Source organism: Atta colombica, unplaced genomic scaffold (genome assembly GCF_001594045.1).
Source record: "Atta colombica isolate Treedump-2 unplaced genomic scaffold, Acol1.0 scaffold99, whole genome shotgun sequence".
NCBI lineage: Eukaryota > Metazoa > Arthropoda > Insecta > Hymenoptera > Formicidae > Atta > Atta colombica.
In genome coordinates this window covers 55,407-68,145 of record NW_017259593.1, presented here as the reverse complement: position 1 = coordinate 68,145, position 12,739 = coordinate 55,407, and the positions used below count along the sequence as shown (strand labels likewise).

The 12,739-nt window shown below is 31.5% G+C and overlaps 1 protein-coding gene across 1 annotated transcript in view; it reads right to left on the bottom strand.

Annotated features, from left to right (window-relative positions):
* LOC108693798 overlaps positions 1 to 12,453 on the bottom strand; it is a 24,207-nt gene extending 11,754 nt beyond the window's left edge. The window contains exons 1-2 of the mRNA XM_018202944.1: positions 12,425 to 12,453; positions 9,530 to 9,613 (exon numbers count right to left, since the gene is read on the bottom strand). Of these exons, the coding sequence (XP_018058433.1) occupies positions 9,530 to 9,534 (5 nt within the window). The 5' untranslated portion in view covers positions 9,535 to 9,613; positions 12,425 to 12,453. The remainder of the gene's footprint in view (positions 1 to 9,529; positions 9,614 to 12,424) is intronic.
* Positions 12,454 to 12,739: the final 286 nt, after the last annotated feature.

Here is a 12,739-nt window from a genome sequence, read left to right as displayed (position 1 = left end):
TATATATATATATATATATATCATCATATGTTGCGGCGCTGGTCAAAGCCTACTTAGAAACACTCAAATTCTACCCCACCCGCCGTATTCTCCAGACATTGCTCCTTCCAACACTTATTCCGATCGATGACGCATGGCCTGTCTGAGCAGCACTTCACATCATATGAAGATACCAAAAATTGTATTGATGATTGGATAGAAGCGTTCTTCCGATCCACGGTATCCACATGCTACCAGAAAGATGGGAAAAAGTAGTGGCTAGTGATGGCCATTACTTTGAATAAAACATTATGTATCGTTCTTTCACAATAAATGCTTAATTTTTGATAAAAAACGGCGGAAACTTATTTGTACTTCCAATATTTTTTCGTATTATTAAAAATAAACGAAATATTCAAGATTCGATTTAAGTGAACCACCCTGTATATACACATTATATTGTATATAAGTATATAGTGTCCCAAAAAGATTGGAACACCTGAATATCTCGGAAAATATTGTTTTACAGAAAAGTGTTTCACGCAAAAGTTATAAGGTTAAGTAGTTAGTTTAAAAAGATCTATTTATTGCTCTTATTGGTTTAATCTTGGCGTTGCCAATGTCAGGTCATATCAATTTTTTTTTAAATAGCCCTATGTTTGATTCCAGAATCTAATAGCTAGTATCAAGAGCTTTTTAAAACACTACAACGAAGTTATTTTTCATGAAGTTTTCGAATTATAAAGCTTGAAAGTTACAGTATTGTCGGCATTGTCGTTACGCAAGGCGTCCGAAAAAGTATCCGATCGTTAAATTGTATCACTTTCTAAATTGTATTTCTAATTTAATAAACAAGTTGACATTACTTATTATCATTTTGACAATGTTAAAATGACTTCCTTCTTTTCATAAAACCAAAGTCAATTTTTTAAAATTAAATCTCGTTTTGCATGAAAACTTAGAAACTTATATAGAACTGCGCTTGGTGTGAAAAGTTGTTATCTCTGAATGAAAGAGAAACGATTTGAATATTAATAAACAAACATTAATATATTATTGAAGCAAGTTAGTAAAACGTATGCACTTGTAGGGCACTTGTATGAAAACGTGACCGCAGCATACTTTCATTGAAGTTTCGCAGTTATGACAGATTTTCTAACCTTAATAGTCATCAATTTTAAGTCTTGACATCTTGCTTCACAGAGCAATCCTGCATTTTTTTCTGCTAAATTCTTTCATTTTGTGCAAAAACGTATCGAAAGGTCTAATTTCATTGAAATCGGAGGTAATTCTTTATAATTACTTTATAATTATTATATAAATCAGATATAATTATAATTATTATATAAATCAGATATAATTATAATTATTATATAAAACCTTCTGAGTGAACACAAAGTTACATGTAACGAAACGTATTTGTTAGTTGTAATTTCCCACTCGACAATATAACTGTAATATAAGTTACGAGTTATATTATAGTTATATTGTTGAATAAGAAATTTTAACTAAGGTACCTAACATATAACTTTGTGTTCATTATTTTTCGGAATCCTTATACTATATTCTTCAGAGTTTTTGCGTTATAGATCCTTTAATAATTCTTCGCGTCCGACGCTAATCAAATGTAACCTAACGAGACGTACGAGCTGCGAGAAGATTACGGGAGCTTGCTTCGTTTGCGAAAATCGTATCGGTATATATAATATAAAAATCAACGACAAGTACGACAATAACTCTCTCTATTTTTACAAATTTGCTAATAGCTAACTTACAAATATTTTGTTAATTTGATGTTGTACTTAAAGAGAGTTTAAATATCAATTATAACCCTGTACGCTATAATTCAATTATCCATCTTGTACTATAACATCTTAGGTAAATTATATCAAAACTCAGACACCGAAGAAAATCAATTTTGTCACTCGTAAACAAACGGCACGAAAACAAAACAAAAATTACAGTTCTTAAGCCATCCCAAGTAGAACAACAACGTTTATAAAATGTTTGGGAATGATTATTTTTATTTCAAAACCATTTAAATTTATTTAAAAAAAAACGTTTTAGGAACCGGTTAAATAACTCTTGTACAAACGTTTTAAAATCGTTATTTTTTTAAGATAAAATAAATTATTATTTTTAAGATAAAATGAAAAGAATAAGTGAATAGTGAAGAATCGCATTGAAATTATATAATGATTTGATGTTTTAATGAAATGAAGATATGAATTTGTCAAGTCACAATGCCTGGGTGTAGTAGATTATTATACAAACTCATTTCCGGTTTTGCCTCATTCGCGCTACTAGCTCTTACTTGAGGTATTCTATTTCAGGTCGCTATTTCATTTGTGCGTTTTTGTCATATGACAAATGTATATAGAATAGAGAAGTTCTCGGATCTTTCTATCCTATAACCAATCAACAGGCTTGAAAAATTGTCGTACAAAAGCGCATAAATGAAATAGTGATCTTTTAGTATACTCTGCATTTGCAGCTACGCGCTCTTATAACGCTCTTAATTATAATATTCATCTCTTTGAGAGAGATCAATCAACACTTTTCTAACCATTTCTTCACTAGCTGAAAATTTCCAGTCATATTTAGATAATTTTTTGGTCATATAAGGGACCGGAGCAAATTGTTATAATTTTTGATTAGCAATTTTTTCCGTACTAATGTATATGGTACATTTAAATTATTAATGAATACCTAAGCATTGCTTCAAGTATATCTTTAACTTTAGATAGTCAATTGTTTTCTTTCTGATTTATATCTATGTCTTTTGTTGGGTTTGGTGAATCAAATTGATAAGAATGCCGGTGATGTACGTAACTTTATTATAATAATGCGCGGCACGTTACGACGAAAAAAGAGAGAAAAGTAAGAGCGCTAGAGGTGGCGTTCTGCTGGTGCGCACGCATCACAACATGAATACAATACAGAGTGGGTGCGAATTATAAATGAGCAAAATACATAAAAGAGAAAAAAATGAAAAATGAAATAAACAAAATGTGAAAGTTTTGATTAACTTTAACACTCCACCACTTGCACATTTTGCACGGTTTTAGAAACTATTATTATTATGTCTTATACTTTAGAGCTGTTCTTCGGTCTACAACGCCTACTTTGTGCCTTAGATATCTAAATTGATCTTGCGGTAAGCTTTTTGTAAAGATATCGGCTAATCACTCGATACATATTAGATGTGGGAAAAAGTTCGTGGCGTTTTTCCCGTTAAATAGCATTAAGAAAACGCAACGAACTTTTTCCCATACCTAATATTTAACATTTATCTCATGCTTCGTGAGTTTTTCACGTATAAAATGATAACGCACATCTATATGCTTCGTGTGGCTGTGAAATTCGGAATTTTTAATAAGTTTTATTGCGCTTTGGTTGTCGATTATAATTGTAGTCGTTTCTTTACATTAAAAATCAATACTGGCTAGATGTTTTCTGAACCAAATCACTTCTTTTGTTGCTAAGCTCTTTGCGATAAGCTCAATTTCTATTGTATTGAAATTCATTGTTGCTTGTCGCTTCGAATTCCAAGTAACAGAACCGTTCGTAATTTTAAAAAATAACCGCTGATTGAGCAACGTCCGCGTATCGATATCCACGGCGTAGGAGTCGCATCTTTCTAGTGTTAAATCGGAGCTGTCATTTTTATACATAATGCCAAGATCTGATGTTTCTTTCAGATATCTAAAAATCTGTTTTATTGCGTTCCAATGTTTAAATCTATAATACTAATAAGGCTCTTAAGAATATTAATTCAATAATTATGAATTGTCAGGCTATTTGAGCCGCGCTGGATGTTATTTGCAAAACTTTATCAAATATAATAATTTATTAATATTAATACATATGTTTCGATCTTTTTAACTTGATCGACTTTAGTGATCTTATTCTAATTTATTCTATTAATTACCTAATGATAATCGGATATAAATCATTAGGTAATAGAATAAATTGGAATAAGATTACTGAAGTTGACTAAGTTAAAAAGATCGAAACTTACGTATTATTGTAACATTAATAAATTATTGTTATATTTGATAAAGTTTCGCAAATAACATCCAGCGCGGCTCGAATAGCCTGACAATTCACAATTATTGTTTAAGTATCGATTAACGATTTCAACATAAAAAAGATCGGATCTTGAAGCTAGGAACAAAAGCGCACCTACGGCCTTGCGATATGGTATCTTTTGATATGCAATATTTTCGACGTCGTTTGATCATAGTTTTGCATGGGGATCAGCAGGAATCGACACCGGGTTTGCATCGGACATTCCAAAATGAATTAACATGCGATAAACGATAATGTTTTTGATTTATAAAAATGAATTTTTATTTATGAAATGAATGTTATTTGAATGGTCACTTGATTTCAATTCCGACAAAAATATCTCCACTATCTTCAGTCATTTCGAAGTAAGGTTCAGAGACATTCAAAATTATTTAAGATGTCTCATGACGTTAATAGTAAGCCATCATCCATGTAAAGCGCGAGATAAACTTTTTCGCTCTTGAACTATAAACATATTGATCCGCGTCATTCCGTTGAAAATTAAATTTTCGAAAGAATTTTGGAATTGCCTATTTCAACATCTCGCTGCGTGTTCAAGACCTTATAGAGCTTGTTTAGTTTGCAAACTATATTTTTATCATTTGTCTCGATTCTTTCTGATATTTGCTTATAAATTTCTTAAAACTCCATTAACAAATCTTTATATCAAACTGGAACCTACTTCTAAATTTTCACGCGACTATGAATTTAAAAAGTAAGCAAATGGAGTCATAGCAAATCATAGAAGAAAAGATTTCCATATAATTAAGTCCAGCTTTTTGCGAGAAACCTTTTACACATAGACGAGGTTTAAAACGAATATCACTTCCTGCGGAATTTTCTTTAACTTTGAAAATCGACTTCCAACCTATTACATTATTATGATTTTTAGACAAGGAAATCAGGATCCATTATTGTATTATTTTTTTATATGAACATCAAATTCCTCCTTAATTGCCAATTTCCATTGATTCGAGTTCTCTCTTGTGACTGCTTCAATATATATCGCTAGTTCATAAAAAGTTGCAACACTTGCTTCATAATAGTCTGGTGCTTTCATCGATTCATCTCGGTCTCTTAAACTATAGGGTGCATCATCAAAATCCAAACAAATCGAACAATTTTTTTAAACAAAATGTTTTTAATGAAAAATTAAATATAACAAAAAATCCTTTTATAGCACTTGGGGGATCCCTGCAGAGCACAATTATTCGATCTCATTAGCTTGAATTGAACGGCTTTATTCTCGGTCTGAAGTGTTCGCTCGCACGTTGTAATATAGCGCTGTCCATGCTGACGAATGTTGCCTCAATAGCGGTCCTTAATGACGTCATATTAGGATGCTGAGACTTGTTTGTGACTCTTTTAATTATGTAGTAGTCTAAGGGATTTAAATCTGGGCTGTTGGGAAATTAGAATTCCTTGAATCAAAACATATTGATGTTGTCTAAGAGCCAATTATTGAATCAAATTACTCGTATGAGCCGGTGCACCGTCCTCCTAAGAAACATGGCCTTCCGAATGCCACAGTTTTCATCCACGGCTTTATTAACATCCATCAGAACGCGCAACGCAATTGGGCCATCCGAAATCAGCTCTTTCATTGACTGCAGGGATCCTCACGTTCTTTCGAGTGACTCTCCCTCGCTGGCATACTGGAACCTTCGTTGGACTGTTCTAAATACGTATATTTTATCACAATGTGGTAAACGGTTAATCTTGGATATTCAAAAAACCGAATTATTTCCGTTGGTGAGCGCAAATGATCGCAGGTCGATTATATTCCACACTTGATTTCAACATCACGACCATTTTAAGAATATGACTTTACTAGAAGCATCAGGTTTTCTCAGATGCCAACAACAATCTCTGGCGGAGGAACAATATAGCGAAAAATTTAAATTGAAATTTGTCCGGATTTTGACGCACCTTGTATACGCGTTAGCATGCTCTGCTTGTTCTAAATTTCCTGTTTGGTCCAGTTTTAACAAATTCTTTTGTACATTATCAAGAGATTTGGGAACTTTTCATTAGGAGCTGCTAGCTTTAATAGATATTGTATCTGATTCTTTATCTAATTTATTATCAGAGATCTGATAATAAGTTGATTATTATGTTTCTATGGCTTTGCAAACGAATCGTAAAGTCAACAATTAATTGTTGATTAGTTTTGATCTCACTAGAATGAGTTTCTTTGATTTAGGATCCCATTTCTTTCTCTTTCTATATGCATGAACGCATCGCTATCGAATTTTCATGTATGTAACACATCGGATTTCTTATTATGCTATAACTCGAAAGGAGTAATGTTGCGGGATTGCGAGGAAATACAGTGATTTAACACGTACACAGCTGTGTTTACAGCCTCACCCCAAAGGCGCATTTCTTAGCGAGTAAAGGGGAATTTCTTAGCGAGTAGCATCATACGAGGATATTCTACAATCATTTTTATTTCCCTCTCTGAATGATCATTTTGTTCATAAGTATATGATGCGGATATCGAGGAAGGCGAGCAAAGTAACTCTGTGACGAGCAAAGTAGTCTACCATCATTTTGTTACAGAATTTAATGCCATTGTCAACTCTAACTGTCTTTATCCACATCCCAAATTTATTAAAAACTAGATCGAATTCTTTAAACTTATTAAAAATCTCGCTCTTGTGCTTTAAAAAATAAACATAAACTTAACTTATTATCCTTGAAGAGCAAGAAATATTTTGAGTCTCCGACGGATTCCTGAGACATCGGACCGCATACGTCAATATGAATAAATTCTATTTTTCTATCATGACAATCTTTTTCTTTAGATCTAAAGGATAAACGATGGTGTTTACTAAATTGTCAGTTTTCATAGAAAAATTTATCACTGTCGGATAATGAAACGCCAATGATTATGTCTTTCTCTACTATTTCGCGACGTGATCGATAATTTATGTGCACTAGACATTCGTATCATGTTTTTAAGCTATTTATTGAGGCTGCGTTTATTTCGTCACGATCACTAACAAACAAAACAGGTTATTATTACATTTGATTCCACAAACCATGATCGAGTTAGCACGGTAAATTCTTACATTATTTGATTCGAATTTTAAAATGTAAGATGCAAACACCGATTGAAAAAAAATTTTTACGCAAGGACAAATAATACATCATTAAATCACTTATCACCGATGTGCAATACCGATTGTACCACGTCCTTTTACTTCGCACGTTGAATCTCCACTTATGAATTCGCAATAATTCTCGTCTAATTCTCTAAACCACTCGCAACGGAAACATATGCTTTGAAGCACTGCTGTTTAGAATCCATATCTCTTTTGAATCGTAATCTTGTAATATGCGTGATAAATTCAGAGTTGAACGCTGTAAAGGCACCGAAATCTTCTGTGCCGTTGTCTTTTGTCGAGCTATTGGTTCTCTTCTTGTTTCGAATATTCATTTAGTTTTTATAGCATCGTTTTTCAATGTGACCTCTTTCGTGTATCTCCTTTTTCGAGCTACCTACTCTTCCCGGAAAGTTGAGAGGTCCCAGGTTCAAATCCTGGCTGAGGTAATATTTTTTGCAATAAGTTTCTTATTTATTTTCTTTCTTTTTAATTTAATTTAGGGAAGATTATTAGCGTTTCAGAATGATTGTGTTGAAACCGAAAGTTATCGGCTCGCAATCATATCTGAAATAAATTAATTCAATATAAGCATATATAATGTATTGTTTAAAAAAAATATCAAATTTTGACCAATTATGGCTTTCTTTATCGTATTTGATGTATTCACGTATACGATCGTGCTCAAAATTCTTAAATATTCATAAAATTAATATTACATACATTGCTGCTTTTTTTTCAGATAGGTGGCATTTTTAACTGCCTTTATCGGTGTTGCATATATTTATAGAGCCTCTGTTTTTTTTTTTTGTAAGATTGTACTATTCCACTTTTATAACTAGACTGCTGACTCAATAGATAGAAAGAGATAAACCTAATTCTGAACTGTTCTCGTTTCAGTTCACATAGTGTATGTATGCGTACTGTCTGTGACATTGTATAAATTTATGTAAAAACACTAATTATCTGTGTGATTTATATATGTGAGAGTGGACTGAACATAAATATGGCGCTGCCCGGCGTTATGTTTTTCAAACATGGAGACGAAGTAGACAATCTATTTATATAAGTCTGTGCATCATTCTGTAGAAAAAAATTATTTTCAATGAGGTAAGTTGTTATACTGTAACAACTTGTCCCGATCAAAGTATAACAACTTGCCCCAATCATCCATTTTCAATTCGAAAAAATACAAATAAAAAATCAGTACATATATCAATTCAAATAAAATATTATTATAATCAAATGTATGTAAAAGAAATATACAAAAAGATAATCACGTATCTCTAACTTTAACTTACATACAGGGCGTTACCAAAATTCGGACAAATCGAACAATTTCTTTAAATAAAATATTTTTAATGAAAAATTAAATATTATAAAAAATTCTTTTATATGGCACTTGGGGGATCCCTGTAGAGCACAATTATTCGATATATCCCTCATTAGCTTGAATGATGGCCTCCATTCTCGATCTGAAGCGTTTGCACGCACTGTGATATAGCGCTGTTCATGCCAATGAATGCTGCCTCAATAGCGATCCTTAATGACGTCACATTGGGATACCGAAACTTGTTTGTGACTTTTTCAATTACGCTTCACACATAGTAGTCCAAGGGATTTAAATCTGGGCTGTTGGAAGGCCAGAATTCCTTGGACTAAAACATATCGATGTTGTCTGAGAACCAATTTTGAATCAAATAACTCGTATGAGCCGGTGCACCGTCCTGCTGTAAAACATATGGCTTTCTGGACGCCACAATTTCCATTCACAGCTTCACTACATCCATCAGAACGCGCAACAATTGCCTTGGGTCATCCGAAAGCCCTTTCATCGACTGCTGGGATCCTCGCGCTGCATTCTTTCGAGTGACTATCTTTCTTCGCTGGCATATTGGAACCTTGTTGGACTGTTCTAAAGTCGTATATTTTGCCACAACATCATAAATGATTGATCTCGGATATCCAAAGAACTGAATTATTTCCATTACTGAGCGCCCAGCGAAAGCCTTCGATGATCGCGAGTCTTCGATTATACTCCGCTTGGTTCAACATCGCGGTCATTTTGAGAATATGATTGTTTACTAAAACATCAGGTTTTTTCGGATGCTAACCTCTGGCGGAGGCACAATATAGTGGAAAATTGAAATTGAAATTTGTTTGAATTTTGGTGACGCACCCTATACAATAACACAAGCGATTTATACAATGAAATATTTACTTCTAGTGAAAATCAAGAAAATATGCTTAAAAGTCTAAAGTTCAAATATGGCGGCTAAACTAAATGAAATTGTATTATAAAAATCAAATATGAAAATTCATAAAAATGTGCTGCCACTTGACAACTAAAAAAATGAACTTTAACAACTTACCTCATGAAACAACTTGTTCCGGTCTCCCCTATATGTAACTTCCATATCAAATTATATGCATTTTTTTCAGTGAACGTCCGGGACCTGTTATAAAAATGGGTTATATAAATGTTGTAAAAACGTTAGCTAAACTTGTAGATAAATGTTTTAAAATGATTCTTTTGCAGTTAAAAAAAAAAACGTTTTATATTAGTTTTTATATCGGTTTCATAAATATTTAATTAATCGTTATTTCTAATGTTTCTTATACAGATACTTATAATATTATATATTAAAAACGTTTACTCAACGTTATGGAAAAAATTTTTTCAATATTTTTCAGTTTTTATTCTACTTGGAATATTATTAGCGTCACATTAGTGTCATCTCTAAAAAAAAAAGAAAAATGTTTTGTTCAGAAAGTACAAGGAGATACAATTTAATCGTCGGTACGATTTAACCAACTCTATCCTATATCAAACATTTTTTTACTGTTCTTGATTTACTAAATTATTTTATTGCAATTGAACTAAATTGGTTCCCAATTTAAATGAAATGGTTTCTTATGTAAAAAATTATCTTTCCAAAAAAAATATTAATTTCAATATAAATGCCTAAGATTATGAAAAAAATGCGTTTTTTTCGAAAATTTATAATAAATTAGATTTTCACTGCTTTTATAAAATTTAAAACAATCGAGACTATTTTTATTAAAAAGTAGATAATTTTTCTAAAGAAATTGTTATGGTGATATTTTTTTAAATATTTACATGGGAGAAAAAACCTGATAAAATTGATGTTTTCAAAATGTCGAGTAATTGCAAATAGTACCACGACTAAACAATTTGTTTTAAAGAAACACAAAAAAATATGGGTCATTATATTTTTTTCCCAAAGAACAACCTTTTGCGGAGTATAAACAATATCGAAGACTATAGGACAAGATGTCATGTTTTCCAAAAAATCATTCATTAAGGATGTACACACTCTGCATATGTGTACACACACACACACACACACAAACACGCACACACACACACACACACACACACAGAGGTACATTTTTGAAAAAAATGTTTCAGACAAAAGTTATAGGACTTAAAAAGATCTATTCATTGATCCTATCTGCTTGATTGGGTCGCCAAGATCAGATCAAGATCAAATTGATTTTTTTAAATAAAGCATCTTATTTTTGATACCAGAATCTAATAGCTGATGTCAAGAGCTTCAAAAAACACTATAATAAAGCTATTTTTTATTAAGTACTTTTTTCGTGTTATGCCAGCGATATTGTAACTTTCAAGTCTTATAACTCAAAAAGTATTTAATAAATAAAAAATAATTGTAGTGTTTTTGGAAACTCTTGACCAACTATTAGATTTTGGCACAAAAATGAAGTGTTCCGTTTAAAAAATTTGATCTTGATCTGATCTTGGTGCCACTATGCAAGGTCAAGCGGATGTCATCAATGAATAGACATTTATAAATTCTATAACTTTTGTCTGAAACATTTTTCTCAAAAATGCTTTGCTTTCAAGATATTCGACAGTTTCCAAACTTTTGATATACCTTGTGTGTGTGTGTGTGTGTGTGTGTGTGTGTATGTGTGTGTGTGTATATATAAATCTTTATATATATATAAATTTTTTATTTCTGCATAATTTCTTACAAAAAAATTTCCTGTGTTCATATTACCCCTAAGGAAATTCATATTATCCTATAATCAGAAGGTTAATATGAGCGAATAATAAGAGCACTATTTCAACATTTACATGAAAATAATCAATTTCGATAAAATATATAAAACATCAACAAATCTATTATAAATGGTATGCAAAAGATTTTTTCTTCAGTATGCTAGATATATCAAAATGTTTCCTTAAGGAGCTTGTAATACTCTATCCTGTATATGTTACTGCAATATATGTATACAGAGTATTTATACATAGAAAGAATGCAATTTTTCTAAAATATTTACAAATTCCAAAATTATCATTAAAAATTTTTCTAAAACTCTAAATAGCTTTCCAAAATCTAGACACTTTCGTGTACCAAGTGACACAAGTTGCGTTCCACCATCGCAACATTATAAGGTAACTCCGGTATATATGCCGCACATATCAAAAATTTAATTTATTAAGTATTATTTACTATGTTTAAAATAACGAACTATATCAATAAAACTTTGTACTGTCTACTATTATGAAAAAAATATTAGGAAACCGAAATATTTTTCATATTATATTAAAAAATAAATTTTTTGAAATCCTTGCATTTTTGTCGTATATCCCATACAGATAGGATATATGGCTACTTATAAAGGGAAGAAAGGTATGTACGGCTCATGAAAAATTTACAAATAATGCATATAAAACGTATAATAATAATAATTTATAAAACGTTTATAAAATTTTATTAAGGAATAAGAATGATGAATGTGTATACAAAGTAATAAATAATAATTACAATCTTTCTACATATATTACAAGTGTTATGACATGAGATATATGTTTCATATAATGTTTATTGCATTTAGTGCACTGAATTCAATCTACGCACTTTGTATGCTTTGGGCATAATCCTGCTAAAAATGCCATATATCTCAAACAGGTGGGGTACACAAGACAACAAACTAAACAAAGAATACGAAAGCAAAGCACTTGTATTTTGTTACACAACATGCTTTACTATTCCACACGTATGTATCACGAAATAACCACTAAATCTTTTATACGTCCTACAGTAATCATTTTATGTAGATAATAATTTATGATGGTGTTACTTATTACAATGACAAATCGATTCAATTCACAATAATTTCATTAATATTAACAGTAAGAAGTTGAAATCATAACACTACACTAATATAACATAAAGGCATGTAACAGAGAGAGAGAGTAATTGCAAGAAAATTACTTTTTCTATTTTTTCTGACTTCTGCGACATAAATCCTAGCGTGACGTATTTGCCGGAATTACATATGTACTCAGCACGAGAACTACTAATCAGTTGTGTAAGCTTGTGTTTTCTAGTAACAATTATATGTCAACTAATCACAGTGGCTATAAATAGATTGAAGAGCATAAAGTAACCGGCATAGAGTAGCGTTTTGCTATTTTTTCGTTTAAAAGTTGAGTTGCCTACGAATGCTTCAAAATATTTTTTGATGGATCAATTAGTAAAATTCTTTCTTTCAATTGGTTAATCAAAACATTCGTAGTGGTAACTTGA